This window comes from Bidens hawaiensis, unplaced genomic scaffold, assembly GCF_021521415.1.
Source record: "Bidens hawaiensis isolate Kalapana, Puna unplaced genomic scaffold, B.hawaiensis_p1.1 tig00000780_1, whole genome shotgun sequence".
Lineage (NCBI taxonomy): Eukaryota > Viridiplantae > Streptophyta > Magnoliopsida > Asterales > Asteraceae > Bidens > Bidens hawaiensis.
In genome coordinates, this window is record NW_027491045.1 from 1,552,690 (window position 1) to 1,572,315 (window position 19,626).

Genomic DNA, 19,626 nt, shown 5'->3' on the forward strand with positions numbered 1-19,626 from the left:
CCGCTGAGTAGTAACTTATGATTTATCACATTAGAAAATAGATCATATATGTCGTGATGGGCTTTACCATCTCCAATGGGTGGTTTATGTTGGTTCAAACCAACCTAAAAACCATCTAGGAGTTGTAGGTTTAAACCAAAAACAAATTTTTGAGGTTTGATTTTCCAAACCACCAAAACCATCTATTGTGGGCCCCAAACATTCTTTCACCACACACACACATATATACACACACATATATATACCGTATTTATATAAATATTTTAATATTTATTTAAACATGATGTATTATTTTGTTTGTGAATTTATTTCGTGATGGCTAGTTTTTTAGCGATTTTATTATCTATTTTACAACACTTAATTCGAATAAAAAAAACATGACAAGAAGTCATAGAAAAAATTTATAGCAAGTCATTGTAAATTATGTAATAATTTTTTTATTATCTATTTGTTATATTTTAGTTAATCTATTTTTTACTAAAATTTTATTATATTGCTATTTATTTAAATAAAACTATAAAAATAAATTTTTTTATAGTATTGTAAAATTCTTATTTAAAGTAAATGTAAAAGTAAGTGATTATGTGGAAATATAAAGATGGTTTGATAATGTGTATTGTTGGAGTAAAAAATGTGGTTTTTACAAAAGCTGATGTGGCAGTGACGTGGCTGGTTTGAATAAAAAAGTATTGGAGATGGTCTCAGGCCTTTGAATCATAAGTAAAGTATATAATTTTAAAAAGAGAAATCTGCATTTTGTCTCCCTGGTTTATATCGTTGCGAGATGGGTTAACCCCTGAAAAAGATTTTGCGAACTTTGTGCCCCTATGTTTCTCCGGCGGGTTTTTTGACTCCTACCGTCAGTTGACTTACCGTTGACTGACGGATGCCAAGGGCATTTTGGTAATCATCTCGTAATAATAATAATAAACGATAATAATAATAATCATAAACATCATCATCTTATCATTATCATCATCATCATCATCATCATTCATAATCATCCTCATCTTAATCATACCAACAACAACATAAACTCCATATCCATCCATAACAAATGAAACTTTCAACATAAACCACTTTGAAACTAATCAAACTTTCAACCTTTTTCCAACTAGTGAGTTTAGGGTTTAGGGTTTCAAGATTCTGTATTCAAGATTGTAAATTGAAGAAATTAGGAAGACGGTGGTGGTGGCGGCTAGAGAGAGAAAGAGAGATGTGTAGAAGACCGGTTCGTTTTTCGGCAACAAGATGACAGCGGTGGTGGCGGCGGCTAGGGTTTCCGGGTTACCTCCGTCCAGATTCAAACCGGATGAAGATGGTGGTGGTGGCAGCGGCTAGGGTTTCCGGGTCACCTCCGTCCAGATTCAAACCCGGTTTGATTTTCCGGCGGTCACCTCCGTCGGAATTATGTTTTAGGGTTTGGGGTTTATGGGTTTAGGGTTTCCGGGTTTAGTGAAGGGGATACGTTGGTCGTGGTGTGGGTATGATGATGATGAAGATCTAGGTTTGGTGTTGTATGATGATGAAGATCTAGGTTTGGTGTTGTATGATGATGATGATGATGATGATGATGAAGATCTGGGTTTGAGTGAGTATGATGATGGTGAAAATCTGGTAACTTTGAAGATCTGGGTTTGGTGTTGTTACTTTGAAGATCTGGATGATGAAGATGTGTTGTTTTTATTATAAAAGGGCATAATGGTAACTTCACTAAGTCAACGTTAAGTCAACTGACGGTAGGAGTCAAAAAAACCCGCCGAAGAAACATAGGGGCACAAAGTTCGCAAAATCTTTTTCAGGGGTTAACCCATCTCGCGACGATATAAACCAGGGAGACAAAATGCAGATTTCTCTTTTAAAAAATAGCATATTCTAGATCTACATTTTAGTTTTGTAAAATCTTTAGGGAAACTTATGGTCAAAATTTATGCAACTTTTTTATAAAATGACAAATATAGCCTTTTTAGAAAAGAGAGTTTTAAAAATATCACTTAACATCAACAATCACAAAAGAATATCAACATCAACAATCAAATGACAAGCGATTTGAGATCAGTGGATGACTAATGAATAGTTCTTTGAATTGATAGTTCAAATGTGTCCGATGCTCTTGACAACTCATGCTTACCTATACAAAATAATTAATGTAGTGACAAAATAAAGTGTAAAGTTATGAAATATAGGTAAACTAAATGCCATTAGGCATCTTGTCAAACTAATAATGGACGGTCAAACTAATAATGGACGGATCTCTTCTTGAGGTGGTCTGGATTTGAATCTTTAAAGCGTCAAACTAGTAATAGAAGGTTGAAATCCTCTTTCAAGGCTTTAACTTAACTTGTATAGATGATTGGTAGATATAATGACTTAATAAACACTGTTTAAAAAAGGTGAATTAAATTACACAGATATATCAAGTAAGTAGTAAAACTATGATAAAAGTAATCAAAATGATATAATTTCAAGTTAACATAAAACTGTATATATGATATTTTTAAGTAGCATTTTTGAGATATAAAGAGAGGTAGTATGTTTGAGATATATAATTTTATTTTGTAACATCATTAACCTTGACTTTCATCATAAACTTTTTATGAAATTATTAATATACCCCTCTTATTAAATAAAAAGTTTATAAATACCATTTAACATAAAAAAAAATCACAAAAGAATGTCAACATTAACAATCAAAGACTCAAAAACGAAAGATCTAATAAAAGATATCAAATCATTGGACTTTTTGTGGATTAGATATAGATCTAAAAAGTTTGAGGGGTCCTGAACCTGACTGTTATAAGAATGCCCTTATGTAATTTTTCTTTTTTTTTTCAAGGATATGGTTATTTAACCCCTAGAGACGAAAGACTAGTGGTGTTTGAGGGTTTCATTGAAATATTTCCATTAAACATCCAAGTTTAGGTAAGTGAGTTGTCTGTTGGATTTGAATAAAGCAGACTAAGTGGTGATCGCTACCATATTAGTGAGACGGGTGAATGTTGGTCACTGGCATATTACTAAGATGAGTGAGAGGAGATTACTACCTTGATAAGTGTGACGTTGAAAAGAAGATCACTATATTATCAGTGAGACGATTGCGATGATTCATTCCACATTGTTCAATGGAAAAAAGTTGTGGCGATCTCTATCCTCTTAGAGAGAAAATTCTAAGGTGATCTTCACTTTTCTTGGTAAGTTAATAGTGAAGACATATTCTTGATGGATACAAGTATTGGATATGAAGAATATGTTAACAGTTCACATCCAAAGCAATATAAATCTATATAGTTTGTTTACTCTTTGATTTGTAAACTTACAAGATCATCAAAAATATTTTGCAAGCAATATTTTCTAAACATGCAAAGATTACAAAAAGTGTCCACTAATTTATAATTTCAAGTTAAGGGTCACTTTGTGGTTAATCCTTATAATTTTTTCCCTTCAAAAGTAATATATGTAAATGATCATCAATTATTTACCTTCCTTTTACATTTCATTTATATTACTCCCTTCGTCCCATTTTAAATGTCCATTTTTCCATTTTTTGTTGTCCCAATTTAAATGTCATTTCTATACATATAAATTCAACTTTCAATTGTGCCCTTACAATTGTGCCAAAAAGTAGTAGATTTTTTAGCAAAGGAAGAAAAATAGTTTTTAGCCATAATAACTTAAAGGACATTATTATCATTTTACAGCTAATAAAATAAAATGATCAAACATTTCTTAATTTGTATGTTTTGGGTCCCATGACATTTAAAATGGGACGGAGAGAGTATATCTATAACATGATTAAATTATTAATTTTCCTTTAAACTCTATTTATATTATATCTATTCGTTTTAATAAAAATAAATATTTACATATTATACTAATATATGTTGTTAGAATATATTTCACAACATACTTGGTAAAATCCAAAAAACTTGATAAAATTCAAAAATCAACAACAAAGTGTGTTTGTTATTAAATAAAGATTGAAAAGAATATAATTTCAAATGTTATCGTCAACATATTTTGCTATGTATATTGTTGAATATTATAAATAAAAAAACTCTAATATGCTTTTATTTTACGAAACAGTTTTATTAATCGTTAAATCTTAAATATATATTAACGAAACCTTTAAAAACTCTCTGGTTGCTCCTTATATTCTATCAAGCTACCAAATTGCTTTATTTGTAAATTGAGTTTTCTCATGCATTTTACCCGAATTCATGGGTATGGGTCTCACCAAACCCAGATAAGCTCTTAAACGGGTTATAACATCTAATTAAATTAAAAATTAATCTCACCAAATATTTGATATGAAAATCTTATAGAATAAGGATATCTTAAAAATTAATATCTGATATTTTAAAGTAGATATTATTTATAAATTAAAAAACAATTTAACAATAAAAAAATAAGTGGGTAATTGGTCTCACCAAACCTGGATAAATTTTAAACTGGGTTATAACGTCTAATTTATTTGTGAACATTTTTATCATCAACTCCGAAGCATATTATTAACTTCATTACAATAAATAAATTAAAATCCAATATAATATATAAATATTATAAACGAATAATGCAAAACAACCCCGTAATACGGGGGGACTAAAACTAGTTATTCTATAAAGGAGAAAAAAATGAGAATGATAAGAAAGATTTCTAGCCACATAAAAAAACTTATCAATTTTTTTAAAAAAAATCATAAATCAATTTAATAAAAACACAATGGTAAGTGAAAAAATCGTCTTTTTGTTTATCATTGTGTTTTGTATTTATTTCCGTATTGATTGTGTCTTTTTTCCTTGACATTGTGCCTTTTTTTTCTTTATATTGTGTTATATTACTTAGCATTGTGTTATATTTTGCGATCTATTGTGTCTTTTTTTAGTTATAATTGTGTTTTTTGTTCATTTTCATCATTGTGTCTTTGATCTAGGCATTGTGTCTTTTCGTCAATTTTGTATTTTTTTTTTGTTTTTTATTTGAACGGGAATGATTGCGAAAACATTTTATTTTTTTAACTTTTTTCAATTTTTATTTATAACTAGTTTTTATTATTTTTTTGTGTTTATTTTTAAGGGGTTTTTGTGTGATCACAAATCATTTTCATACTTCTCATTTTTGTCTTAATTTATATTTTAACTTTACCCTTCAAGTTAATTACATAAATGGTGTGTTAACTTCAAATTATTATTCTTCAGATCTATTGTATCAATTGAAATGACATATATACCCCTTATTCCCTTAATATGAAAGAGAATATATATATCACTTAATATAACCAATGGAAGACTCCTTATAATCCTAATCCGCTTCTACTAACCGTTGAATAGAAGGGAGACACTTTACCACCCGGATATCTCCTCTTGGGGACGAAAGACCCATTCAACGATGAAACATTAACTTAAAACTAAATTTGAGTTTAAAGATTCATCTACTATTAAAAAAAAGATTATCCTAAACCTACCACATACACAAAGTGATGAAAAAGCTTAACATCATCAACAATATATAACTAATTACTATTCCATTTGCATCACACTTCCAAGTCATTTTCATATTGACATCCTAAGTCTATAAAGATCATAACATGAATTGTGAATAAATATAACCATAAAAATAAAAATTAAAAAAAAATCCCAAATGACCTTCAAAAGTCTATTCATTCACCATTTACATCCAAACTCAACATATCATTCATGGCTTCTTATAAGATCTGCATAAATAACCAAATCCAAGAAACCCCAAAAAAACACAAACTTTAAGACCCATCCATCGATACATCGGTAGCATTTGGATTCACAGAACTCGCCCCCGAAGCCACCAGATTTTGTGGGGTACTCTGCGTCTGACCCGCAGCACCAAAAGTGAACTCGGTTGGTGAAGGAATGTCTGCACAGGTGAAAATGGAGGTGGCGGCGGTTGCAGTGGTGTTAAAAGCCGGGAAGGCTGGTGGAATGGAGGTAGTGTTCGTAAACCCGAAGCTAAATGGGGCCCCACTGTCGGATACTAGCGGAGTAGCACCACCCCCACCGCCTGCCTCCACTGCCGCTTGAATCTTCTGTGCATACTCTTGTAGTTGCTGCAAAATACCTAACGAAAGAAACAATAATCAGTTTGAATGTTTTGATAATGTGACAATTTGTATCTTAATATATACCTGGATTTAAGTCAACGGACGGTCTGCGTTCTTTGACCCACTGGTAACTCTGGTCAAAAGTCCACCTTTTGTTCTTCATCAAATACGCCATAACCACAGCCGGTGACCTGTCAAAATATAATTATAAAAAAAAATCCTACTTTCCTTTTAAGCGACCAATATTTCAAACCAATAAACTCTGCATTTGGTTTCTAAATATATATAAAAAAAAACGAATGAAAAAAATTAGAATCACCTGTTTTTTCCTGACATGCAGTGAACGAGAACTCGCACTTTATCCTTTTCGCATTGCTCTGTAATAAATATGTAATACCATGCTTACAATGTTATAAACAAGAACTTTAGGACGTTAAATGTGCATCATAATAAAAAAAAAGAAAAAGAAAGAAACCATACAATCACAAGATCATACATATTAAAAGTTTAACATCATGGTAGTTACTAAATTAGCATGTGCAAAGACACGTATGACGAAGAAAAGGATAAAATGCGTTTACATGTAAGTGTGTCTATATATCTATATAAGGACATGTTTAATACATAACCAACAAGTAGAGATCCGTGAGAACCACAATAAGCACTAGTAAACAATGCTGATCAAATGCAGTGTGAGGGGAAAAACAGGGGTGGCTATGCGGTTACATAATTTCCTTGTATATCACATTTAAAGCAACAAGTACACGTGCGCTCTCTACTTAAGCATTGGTTCTATTTTGAACGCCCTGAAACATGGGATTTCATAAAACACAAATTTAAAAAAAAGACGGCGAGAATTTTACGATATTATTCCAGATCTTCCTGAGGTTTTAGGTAACTAATAATGTTTTTAGCCGTCATCAATTAAATTTATTAAATTTTTTTCCATACCATCAGTCTATTCCATTGCTTAATATATAAAAGAAACTAAAAGGCATAATGTTGCAGGATTGTAAGATGCATACCTAAGAAATCAACAGCATCATCAAATGCTAGAGTTGGACTATCAGGAAGGCAATGATAAGTAAATGAATTCTTGTAAAGATTCTGACACGCGGGTACCGTCTGCAAATAAATAAATAAAATCACCACTGGTTATTTCAGATCTTTAAACATAGGACTGACTGCAAAGCAAACCAGCAATAAATGTATATGTCTCACCTCATAAGTAATCAACAGTTACAGAATTACAGTTATAACATAACATCAAATGATGCAGCCTTTCTAACATACAATCAAAGCCTAGTACACAGTAGTGGAATATAAAACACAGCATCAACTATTGTTTAAAAGAGGCGTTTATTAAATGTCTTACGTTGTATGGGACGTCCCACATCGGATGTCTTGTTTTTTAAGTGAAGGAAAGATGCCTTCACACTGATTATAAAAAAAACAACCTATGGCCACCAATGACTTAAATACTACAAATTACTATCATAAAGGTTAAAAGATGCACCGACAAAAAAACCATTTTGTTTAGATACCACAAGACTTCATATTATTAATCTTTGTATATGGTCAATTGAGTACTTAATAAAAGACCACACAAAGTATCAATAAGATATTAGCAAAAAAACAAAAAAAAAAAAACAAAAGATACATGAATTTTTTTGCGCATAATTTAACAGCCAAATTAAAAGTAACACCGCAACATATACAACAATGAGCAACCAAAAAGCTTCAAATCATGTCCAATATTTATATAAGATACCAAACTGATGCAGCTTACAAGATCAATAATCAACTTAACTAGATAAATAATAGCAATCAAATAAAAAGTACTAAAGTATTCATGAACTTCAAGAAAAGCTAGTTTTAAAATCAAGATTCAAAAAGGAAGGTGTTATCTAATGGCAAGTTGGCAACTAATCAAATTATCAATATCAAGCAAACCCATCAGCAAAAACAACTAATGTCACATTAATTCATCAAACAACTCAATAAAAATCAAAACTTTGACTAAAATCTTGAAATCTTGAATACAAGAAACAACGGAAAAAGGTACTAAAGTATTCAAGACCTTCAAGAAAAGAAAGTTTTAAAAATCAAGATTCAAAAAGAAAGGCATTATCTAATGGCAACTAATCAAACTATCAATATCAAACAAACCTATTACCAAAAGCAACTAACGTCACATTAATTCATCAAACAACTCAATAAAAATAAAAACTTTTGACTAAAATCTTGAAATCTTGAAAACAAGAAGCAAAGGAAAAAGGAACTAAAGTATTCAAGACCTTTAAGAAAAGCTAGTTTTAAAAATCAAGATTAAAAAAGAAAGGCATTATCTAATGGCAACTAATCAAACTATCAATATCAAGCAAACCCGTCAACAAGAACAACTAATGTCACATTGATTCATAAAAAAACTCAAAAAAATCAAAACTTTGACTAAGATCTTGAAAATAAGAAACAGTGAAAAGGGTACTAAAGTATACAAGAACTGCAAGAAAAGCTAGTTTTAAAATCAAGATTCAAAAAGGAAGGCATTATCTAATCACAACTAACCTAACTATCAATATCAAACAAACCCATCACCAAAAACAACTAATGTCACATTAACTCATCATACGACTCAATAAAAATCAAAACTTTAACCAAAATCTTGAAATCAAGAAAACTGCATAAACAGGAACTTACATTAAGAACCCTTGAAATCCCAAGTGTTTTAAGAGGCTCAAACAGACTCATAAACAAAACCAACTAATATCACATTAATCCATCAAAAAACACACTAAAAATCATAACTTTAACCAAAATCTTGAAATCAAGAAAATTGCTTATTTAAGAAGCTCAAACAAACCCATATGCAAAAACAACTTATATTAATGGAGTGTTTGGGATTGCCTAGTTTAGCCTACTTGTAACTTATTAACCTATTGAAAAGTAAGACATTTTTGTAACTTGTTAACTTATTGAAAAGTTACAAGGAATTTTCATAAGGAATCCCAAACACCCCCAAAAACAACTAATATCACATTAATCCATCAAAAAACACACTGAAAATCAAATCTTTAACCAAAATCTTGAAATCAAAAAAATTGCATAAACATGAACTTACATTGAAATCCCAAGTGTTTTAAGAAACTCAAACAAACACATAAACAAAAACAGCTAATATCACACTAAAAATCAAGCCTTTAACCAAAATCTTGAAATCAAGAAAATTGCATAAACAGGAACTTGCATTGAAATCCCAAGTTTTTTGAGAAACTCAAACAAACCCATAAACAAAAACAACTAATATCACATTAACTCATCAAAACACACACTAAAAATCAAAACTTTTATCAAAAACTTGAAACCAAGAAAATTGCATAAACAGTAACTTACATTAAGAAACCATGAAATCCCAAGTGTTTTAAGAGCTCAAACAAAAACAACTAATATCTCATTAATTCATCAAACAACTCAATAAAAATCAAAACTTTAACCAAAATCATAAAATCTTGAAATCAAGAAAATTGCATATATAAGAAGCTTAGACAAACCCATAAACAAAAACAACTAATATCACATTAATTCATTAAAAAACACACTAAAAATCAAAACTTTAACCAACAACTTAAAATCTTGAACCCAAGAAAACTGAACAAAACAGTAACTTACATTAAGAACCCTTGAAATCCCAAGTGTTTTAAGCAGCTCTGACCGTGAGGCGTTGTCATAGCTGCCAAGATACAAGAACTCCGGCAAGATTTCCGACGGAAAGGCACTAATTTGGACGGTGGTCTTCTCAACTCCGACTGGCATCCGGTGGCCACAAATCCCACAAACTTCACCCTCTTCATATTTGTGATAGTGCCCACAAATCCCACATGGGTTTTCTCTCTCTCGCTTCCTCATGCTTAAATCTTGAAGAATCTTGATGCAAGTTTCAAGGGTTTTGAACTTTTGATTGAAATTAGTGAATACCCAGATGGGTATGAACTGGGTATGAGAGAATAGTAAATAATAATATTATATTAATATTGATATATTTTACTTTTCAGAAGAAGTAAATCTGAAAGAAAGATATTCCCTTTTTGGCATTACCGAATGCTATTTGAGCGAAGGTTTAATTGGGTATTTATTTTGGCAAAAATCTGATTATCTTTTGTTATTATTGTTAAATCTTTATTGTTAATTCTTTGGTGGATGGATGTAGATGAGCAAACCCTAGCTTCTTGTCTGTTTAAAAGAGTGTTTTAAAGTTTAAACATTTTTATTGAAATCATAAGTTTGGTTAGGTCTCTAGATTGATTGTTGTTGGGGCGGGTATCGGGATCGGTTACGTGAATTTAAATCGAATTTATTGTAATTTTTGTCTTCTTAGAAATTATTGTGGTAATATTGTATTTGAGAGTTGTCTTCAGATGATTGATTGGTATATTTGGATAATTTGGGTTTTCGGCTTGTGTTTTGAGTACACTAACAAAAATTTTATAAATGTAGTTATTATTTTATATTTCAAGCCATTTTTTAATATATGTGTCTAAATTGAGCTTCGTGTAACGGACATCTCAAGGGTTAATTTTTATCCATATAAGATCATAAACGAGTTTACTTTATATACCCTTGTACCTAATAAACGATTTAATACTTTTTATTATTTTATATTTCAAGCCAGTTTTTTTTTCTTTTTTGTTTTATATGTGTTTAAATTGAGCTTCATGTAACGGACATCTCAAGAGTTAATTTTTATCGATATAAAATCATAAACGAGTATACTTCATATACCCTCGTACCTGATAAACGTTTTAATGCTTTTTATTACTTTATATTTCAAGCCATTTTTTTTCCATTTTTTATATGTGTCTAAATTAAGCTTCATGTAACGGATGTCTCAAGGGTTATTTTTTATCCTTATTAGATCATAGGCGAGTATACTTGACACCCGTGCAAGGGCGAAGCTTCATTAGAGACACCCCCCCCCCTCGTTTTTTTGCGCATTAGTGTATATTGACATTTTTTTGCTCGAAAAGTTGTTACATTGTGTAAATTTACCCGTTTTCTGCCCAAAATTTGAGCCCGCCCCCTGTTTATGTTTTATTAATACACTAGTTTGAGGCCCGTGTATTACACTGGTAATTGTTGAAAATTTTAAACTTTGATCATTAAGTGAAATACAGTCAACAAATTGATCATATATTGTTAATACAATTACAATTAAATTAAAATTACATAAATTGCATAACTAAAATTACACAAATATGTTACAAATAGGTAAAAACTTCTTTTTTGCATTACATTTGTGATTGTATTAGCATGTATACATTGTTTATCAAAAATCAAAATCTTTAGTTCATGTCTGCTTGTAACTCTTAATAAAGTAACATCTTAATAAAGTAACATATAGGCCTGCTCATAACTCTTGATATAGTCATATATAATTGTCCGTGTGACAAAAAAGGATCTCCAAATACATACCAACTTTAAATAAATGATAATATATATCCATGATAATAATAAAAAAAATATTCATACACATAAAATATCATAGCTTTTAATCAATTAATATGATGACATTTGAAAACTTCAGCTCATGTTTATAAAAAAAACATGATTATCCCAAAAACCATATACCTAAACTTTGATGATATAATCATCCTTGGAATCTTTACAATTTGAAATTGATTGACCATGATAAATTTGTTGTCATTAATATTCTGTGTATGACAAATTGTTAATTGACTTTATATTTTACAATCAAAAATTGTATAATCAAGCAACATAAAAACCGAAAATTTAAATATAACAAAATATTTATTTATTTAATATGAATGTAATTGCCAGGAAAATAAAAAATGCATAATAACATTAAAACCATGTTCAAATAATAGTGATTATTCTGAGTTGAAGAAGAATATTAAAAGATTTAAAGTTGCATAAAGTGAAGGTAGTGATTTTTATTTATAATCCATAATAAGCACTTTAATTAACACTACTATTCACTAATCGTCTTTTGTCAATCCATATGGAGAATATTTATTATATGTAGTAATTGATTTAGTTGGAATAAACCAATAATTTTAATGTCATATATTGAAATGACTTAAAATATAAGAACCATATATGAAAATTGGTTGAAAAAAAGGCGAGGAGGGCTATTGAAGAAACACTAGATGAACCCTGGGCAGATTATAGATAATCTGGGGGTTAAGTAATGTTTCCCACGAGGATGAGGTCCAGCAGAGAAGGTTGTTCTTCAGGGGACCTGCAAAACAGACACCGTAAGCTCGTCACTGAGAAGGGGGGGGTTCCTCCTTGTGACCACCCTCCGGCGTGAGAATCAGACTAGATTGCTCTGAATATAAGTGTATATTAAGAGATTGCTAGATAAGATCGAGATATCAGATGATGTCCTTACCATTCCAAGGTGTTGGAGTATTTATAGCCGAAGGTAGGTTTCCTAGAAGGTACAGCCGGCTGAATAGTATTCCTGTTCTACCAACAGTGGACTACGCACAGGCCATGCTGGTTGGTGGATAGGCTACGGCCAACAGTAACAAGGTCGGCTGTACACTGTTCCTTTACTGCCGGCTACGCACTGTTCCACCAATTGTAGGCTGCGCACGTCCCATTGTAAGGGTTGGTGAGTAGGCAGCGGCTAATAGTGACAAACAGTACTAGAGGGTGCTCCTCCTCGTACTGTTGTCGGTGAGCTGTCACCCCGTGATTGGTTCATGGGCTGTTCTGGTCAAATCGTCTGTTCTGCCCATACCTTAGTAGGTATAGTACGAAAGATCTTCCAGAAGCATACGGACTGGCTCATTTAGGCGGGAGTATTCCCGCCTTGCTCATTCCTTCATGTGACTACTGAAGTAGCTAATGCCTTGTGCGTGTAGCCTTGCTGTTAGTGAGGGTAGCCTTCCCTGATGGCTTGTATCCGCAGCTGCGGGAACAGGCGGGGTACTTCACCATTGGGAGGCTTTCCCTGCAGGTACAGCTGGCGTACTGCGCGTAAGGTTCTCTGAGCATGGTGGGTCCTGCTGGAGCAGTTGGTCGTTGCGCAGACGTCCCTGTTCAAGGTGAGTCTTGCGGGTCCAACTGGGCTCTGCTGGGACCTACCTCTTCAAGTCCCCCCAGTCCAATGTTCTTCTCATGAATTATTAATAAGTGAGGTGAACTTTTGGACTTAGCAAGGGGTTTTGAAAAGGGTTTAGTTTTTAGGTTTTCCGTGGTGATTCTTCCCGCGGTTTTCCTGATGTCACGCAGAAATTCCCGACTTTTCTGCTTGATCTTTGGGTGTGAAGCGGGTAGGTTTGTAACCTCCTCGCACGTCAGGAGCGTTGAGTCCCACTTGTGTGTATTCTCCATGGGGTTTTGGTAGTTTTCAACATATTGATCAATTATGCTAAAACCACCAATCCCATCATGGAGTTTCAAACAATATAGTTCTCGACGTTCCCGTCATGCGGGGATGTTATTCCCGTTTCCGCAAGCATGGCCCAGAAGATCCTTCTTGGTTTGAATTCCCTGCAGAGCGCTAAGTATGTGAAGGGTTTTGCCTTGACACTGTACCCGCACTCGTCTTACGGTTACTTTACTTCCAAGGTATTCCTGGCGTCAATTCCCTGCGGGTGCTAAGTATGTGAAGGGTTTTGCCTTGACACTGTACCCGCACCCGTCTTATGGTTACTTGGTTGCCAAGGTAAGGGGTATTTTCCCGCTTACTTTTGAATCTGTTTGAATTTTTTTGAAATTCGAAGAGTTGGTGAAATGATAAGAACAGTCCAAACCTCTGAAACGTCGTGCGACGGTTTCTTCTGACTGTGTCAGGACGTGCAGGAAGTTATGGTGACGTGACAGTACCTGGTCATTCCAGACGCTTTTTCAGGCGCGTGGGCCCGATTTTTCGGGCGCGTAGCCGCGAAATTAATGGTATGCGTCCTTTCAACAGCTGTTGCCAGCTTGCTTTTTGCCACGTGTCATAGTTTCATTGCACCTTCGATTTCTCTCTCCTCCGCATTAAATTCATCGCATTAATTGCGATTAGTATATAAAGGGGGAGAGGGTTCTTTGTAATTCACACTTTCACTTTTCTCTTCATCTTTAGAACGATTTCCGGTGAATACTCAACTTTTCAGTCGAGCCTTTTCTCGAAATCGTTTTCTTTCATCTGCAAGATGTCGTCTCGAGATCTTGAATCTACAGCCGATGACAAGAGTACTGCTGGCGAGTGCCAGTGTGCTCTGCCTGTCGATCTGTATCAGTACGTCGTCAGGAAGTTCATGCTCGAGTCTCTCGAGCCTGAGTTTCCTGAACCCCATCAGACGGTGTACGATGTCCCCAGAGGCAAGATCGGGGTATATGCTGCATTCTTTGTTTATGGGAATCTTAGGTTCCCATTGACAAAGTTTATGTACCGTGTCCTGGAGAGGCACGGTGTGCACCTGACCGAGGTGCATCCGATGGCGATTGCCAAGATTCGGCACTTCGAGTGGGTGTGCCGGATTCTGGGCATTGAGCCCTATGTTGACCGCCTGATGACCTTTTACAGTTGGAGGTGCATCCAGGGGTGGTATATGTTGATAACCCGAATTAAGGGTTTGAAGATTTGCGCAACCGAGCGCAGTCTTCGCTCGTGGAAGCGGGAGTTCTTCTACATCTCCGCTCGCGCCATCCCCCTTGCCATGAAATTCAAGAACAGGCAAGCACTTCCCAGCCTTCACGCCTCCAACTACCAGGAGGCGGAATGGTTCTCGAAGATATCCCGGGTCCAATCTCCGGTTTACCGGTTTGCGGAGTCCGGGATGGTGATGCTCGGGATGAGCCGGGTGTGGAAGAATGCGGATGCGCGAAAGATTCCGATCGTCCTCGAATACGGTTCGAACTCTGTTCCTTACGGTATGCCTTGTTTCTTTTTGTTGATTTAGAATCTCTTCTAACTTCTTTCCTGTTTATTTCAGAGGGGAACGACTTGCAGTCGCTCATGCACCCGCGGGAGGCTGACGGTCCCGCTCGGATGGGTACTCGCGCTCTAGACGAGAACGAGTTGCCCATCCTAGAACAAACGGCGGATCGGTTCGTGGAGGTCTATCCGCTAGGCCACGAGATCCTTAGCGCCAGGCGGCCAGGTAAGGCGCTATTCGACCCTCGACCCCTCAATGTTGAAACCTCTGCTGGAATTCCTCTAATCGTATGTTCTGATGAGGAATCCGCAGATGGTCCTCCGTTGGTGCGGAAGAAGAAGGCTGCCGGCGGGAAGGGGAAGGAGAAGGTGGCCTCCACTGCCGATCCGGCGCCTCGGTCTGATTCGGAGACCGAGAGCGAAGAGGTGGCGGGGAATCCCGGTGGTGATAAGACCGCTCCGGAGGCTGCGACGATTGTCACCTCCGGAGAGCCCAGGATAACAACGGTGACCGGCGTGAAGAGGCCGGCTCCATCGGGTTCATCCCCGCCCGTCCGCACTTTCAGGCTCAAGAAAACCCGTAAGTACAAACTTCCTTTGTCTCTTAACTTCATAGTTTTCCATCATTGATACTTATCTTCTTTGTGCAGGCGTGGATGTTGACGCATTCCAGGGTGGAGCGCAGAGGAGTACCCCTCCGCCAATGACGGTAGGCTTGGTCAGCCTACCTGAGGCGACGACCCAGGCGCCTGCGCCTGCTTCCGCTGGTTCAGTTGCTCACTCCGAGCAGACTGTTCCAGCTGTGATGACGTCACCGCCGGCTGTGAGTGCCATTTTTACCGCATCTTTCACCGAGCCGGCGGTTACGTTTGCTGCGGACTCCGCAGCGGCGACCGCGGCGGACTTCACCATGCCTCCTCCGTCATCGGCCTCGACGGCCGATCCTTCAGGTACGCATGGGGCTTCTCGCCAACCTCTGCCTCCTTCCCATCTACCTGACCTCTTGGACGGATTTCCCTTGGGTTCAGGTGACGGGTTTGGCGGCTATCGGCCTGTTATTGACCATACAGGTGCGTAAGGTTCTTTTGGCCTATTATATATATATATATATATATATATATATATATATATATTTTTTATATATCATCTTTTCCTAACTGCTTTTTGTTTTTTGCAGTGTCGGATTCCAATGAAGTGTATGTTCCACGATGGAACATCCGCCGAGGAACAACCCTTCGCACACCTGTGGAGTGCGTGGAGTGGGCTCGTCACGCTGCTCCCAGTGGTGCGTTGGGGGAAGCCATGGCTAGCTACCAGGAGGGTAGGCTAAGCAATGAGCTTCGGGTTCTCCTGGCCTGGATACAGCCGCGCGTCGAGCTGCTTTGTCGTGAAAACGACAAGTTAAAAGCAGCTCGCCTTCAGGAAGTAGCTCAGGCGCGGGCTGTCCGGGAGGAGAATAGGAGGCTTTCCGCCGCGGCGGCGGAGAAGGAGAAGGCGTTCAAGGCCTTTGAAGTTGAGGTTCAGGCCCGTCTCGAGGCTCGCTCCAAGGCTGCCCAAGCTGTTAATGAACAGCTTCGGCTGGCTAAGGAAACTGCTAGGAACGCAACTGAAAGGGCCACCAAGGCTGAAGCTGTTACTGAGCCTCTACGCGTGGAGAATGAAGAGCTTAAAGCCAAATTAGAGGCTCTCCACCAGGCTCATGATGCCTTGGCGATGGAGGACGCGAAGAAGCTCCAAGAGATCCTGGACCAGAGGGGCGTGCTTGACCATACCGAGCGTAAGCTAAAGGGCGTCGAAGAGGCTGCGGCTAAAGATGTGTTGCTTGCCAACCTCAACAAGAGTGAAGCCGAACGCGCCTGTACCCAAGCTCAAGCCGCCCTCCAAGAAGCTCTGGTTGCCAAGGAATGGCTTCTTCGAGAAGCGTTGTCTCGGGTAAGCTTTTCATGTCTTTACGCTTTTCTTTGTAAATAGAAAAGGTTCTGATACTTGTATTTTTTCTTTGTAGGTTGTGCATCGGGTCTTTTCAGAGACGTCTTATGACGATGCTATGAGCGCAGCCCTCAACGCTTCTCATGAGGATGGGGAAAAGGCCGGCTTCCTGCTTGGTCTAGGGTTCGTTGAGAAAGGCATCCCGCCTTCCAACTTCCCTTTGTACGATGTGAATACTGAAGCTGTTTATGACCAAGCAGTGAACCAGTATGCCGCCTTCCCGCATCCGGTGGTGGAGAAGGTGAACGAAGTCGCTGCTGCTGATGATGGGCTAGCTATCCTTAAAGCTTTCCTTGAACCACCACGCTCTACTGATGGAGCGGGTCCAAGTGGAAGTGGTCCTGAAGCTTGATTCTGAAGATCCCTTTCCACCATTAGCGTAGATTTTTTGCTTTTGTATAGCTATCTTTGTAATATTTGAATTTGATGAAATAAAGATTGTGTTAGTTCTTTGCCTTGTTTATTTTACGCATGTTTTGATCTAACTTAGCAATTTCTTTGGTACTTAGATAAGTTAACTTTTTAACGTGGCAAATTATAAGTTTGTTTCGCTTCCTCTTTCATGATTGTGCGGGTATGAGCGTCACTTACACTTAGTAGGATGGCTTAACTTTACTTATATCCGACCTGCGTGGAAGTTTTCCTCATCTTTTCCTTTGAAATTTTCTAAGTGTTCAGAATAAGTTAACCTTTGAACGTGGTAGATGATAGGTTGAAGTTTTGCTTCCTTGTTCGTGATTGTGCGGGTAAGACCGTCACTTGCACTTACAAGGATGGCTAAACTTTACTTACATCTGACCTGCGTGTAGGTTTTCCTTAAAACTTGAGATTTCTAGCGTTGTGTTTATGCGGGTTTTGCCGCCTTCCACACGTAACGACTTACTTCTTCCCCCATTTATGCGGTGAATACCGGCACATCAGTGTGGGAAGTTCATAAGTATAAAGGTAAGGCTATCAACACATTGTGAAAGGAGAATCATTTCCATTAGAAGTGGCTCTAGGCCTTTTCTTTACAAGTTTGGAATTGATCTACATATAACATTTGCGTAATTGAGCTCCATTCCATGTTCTTGGGATGGGAGTGCCATCGAGCCTTTCGAGCCGGTATGCGCCCTTTCCCAGGACTTCTTTGATAATGTATGGCCCTTCCCAGACCGGGGCCAGCTTTCCCGGGCGTTCTTGGTTCGAAGCCTCGTTGTTACGCAGTATGTAGTCTCCTTCATTGAAGTTGCAGAGTTTTACCCGCGTGTTGTAGTACTTTTGCATTTGTCGCTTGTAGTTCTCTTCACGCACTGCGGCTAAGTCTCTGCGTTCCTCGGTTAGCATAAGGTCCAACCGTCTTTCCGCATCATTGTCTTCTGGCTGAATCAAGACCCTTGGTGAGGGTAAACCAATTTCGACCGGGACCATGGCTTCAGTGCCATAAGTGAGACTGAACGGGGTTTCTCCCGTACTGGCCTTCTTCAGCGTTCTGTTTGCCCAAAGGACGTGCGGAAGCTCGTCCACCCAGCCGGATCTGTGTTCCAAGAGTCTTTTCTTGATGCCTTCGACGATGCTCTTATTTGCTCTTTCCACCTCACCATTACCTTGCGGGTGTGCCACTGAGGTAAAGGTGTGGGTGATTTGAAGTTCTTTCAGCCACTGTTGTAGCTTCTTGTCAGCAAAGTTGGTGCCGTTATCGCTCACCAAATTCTGTGGAAGTCCAAAACGACAAATAATAAATTCCCAAATAAATTTTTTGATATGTTTTGCGGTTGTTTGGGCTAAGGGTTTTGCTTCTATCCACTTGGTGAAGTAGTCGATGGCTACCACTAGGAACTGAACATTTCCTGCTGCTGTAGGAAATGGGCCTGTCACATCGATAGCACACTTCTGAAATGGCCATGAAGAGGTGACTGGAACAAGTTCATTCTTCGGGCGGTGCGTGTTGGGTGCGTAAAGCTGGAAAGACCTGCATTTTCTGATGTATGCTAGCGCATCCGTATGCATCCCCGGCCAAAAATATCCCGCGTTGTTTAGCTTAGCTACAACAGCACGGGGACCTGCGTGTACTCCACAGATGCCTTCGTGTACTTCCCTTAGGAGGTAGTCAGCATCTTGGTTGTCCACGCATCTTAAGAGTGGGCCAAGAAAGTTACGTCTTACAGCGTAGTTTTCTTGCCTGTGTTTTTGACTCTGGTAGTGTACCTGCCGCAAGGTATTTTATTATTGGTGTCATCCATGTTTCTGTGCCGGTTTGGATGACACAAATTTCCTTGTGATGGACCGAAGGTGTCTCGAGGAGTTCAATGCGGATGTCCTTTCCTAAGTGGGTGAAGGCTAATGATGCAAGCTTGCTTAACGCATCCGCATATTTGTTTTCACTTCGCTTGACGTGTATGACTTTGCAGTCGTTGAAATCGCGCATAAGGGATTTTGCTTGTGCGAGGTACAGGGCCATTGTGTCGTTCACGGCCGTGTACGTCCCGTTGATTTGATTGGCTACTAACATGGAATCCACGTGGGCTTCCAAGTTTTTCACTCCCATCTTACGCTCAATTCTCAGCCCAGCCAAGAATGCCTCATACTCGGCTTCGTTATTCGTAGTTGGAAAATCCAGTCGAATAGCGTAAGTGTATTCTTGGCCTGCTGGGTTGGTTAGTTTCAGCCCTGCGCCTGAACCCTCGTTACTGGC

General features: G+C 37.5%; 1 protein-coding gene across 1 annotated transcript; it reads right to left on the reverse strand.

The window, feature by feature from the left end:
* Positions 1–5,585: 5,585 nt before the first annotated feature.
* LOC143536587 (protein-tyrosine-phosphatase IBR5-like) lies at positions 5,586–10,082 on the reverse strand. Its single transcript, XM_077030537.1, has 5 exons — positions 9,740–10,082; positions 7,096–7,195; positions 6,390–6,447; positions 6,155–6,261; positions 5,586–6,087 (listed from the first exon to the last, which is right to left on the reverse strand). The coding sequence occupies exons 1-5, from the start codon at positions 9,974–9,976 to the stop codon at positions 5,756–5,758; spliced, it is 834 nt and encodes a 277-aa protein (XP_076886652.1). The 5' UTR covers positions 9,977–10,082; the 3' UTR covers positions 5,586–5,755.
* Positions 10,083–19,626: the final 9,544 nt, after the last annotated feature.

Bases quoted from the DNA above. Each gene is read 5' to 3' on its own strand.
- LOC143536587 (XM_077030537.1), bottom strand. From the start codon at position 9,976: ATGAGGAAGCGAGAGAGAGAAAACCCATGTGGGATTTGTGGGCACTAT. The intron at 7,196-9,739 runs GTAAGTTACTGT...ATTTATTTGCAG, and splicing joins GGATTTCAAGGGTTCTTAAT to ACGGTACCCGCGTGTCAGAA. The intron at 6,448-7,095 runs GTATGCATCTTA...TATTTATTACAG, and splicing joins TGATGCTGTTGATTTCTTAG to AGCAATGCGAAAAGGATAAA.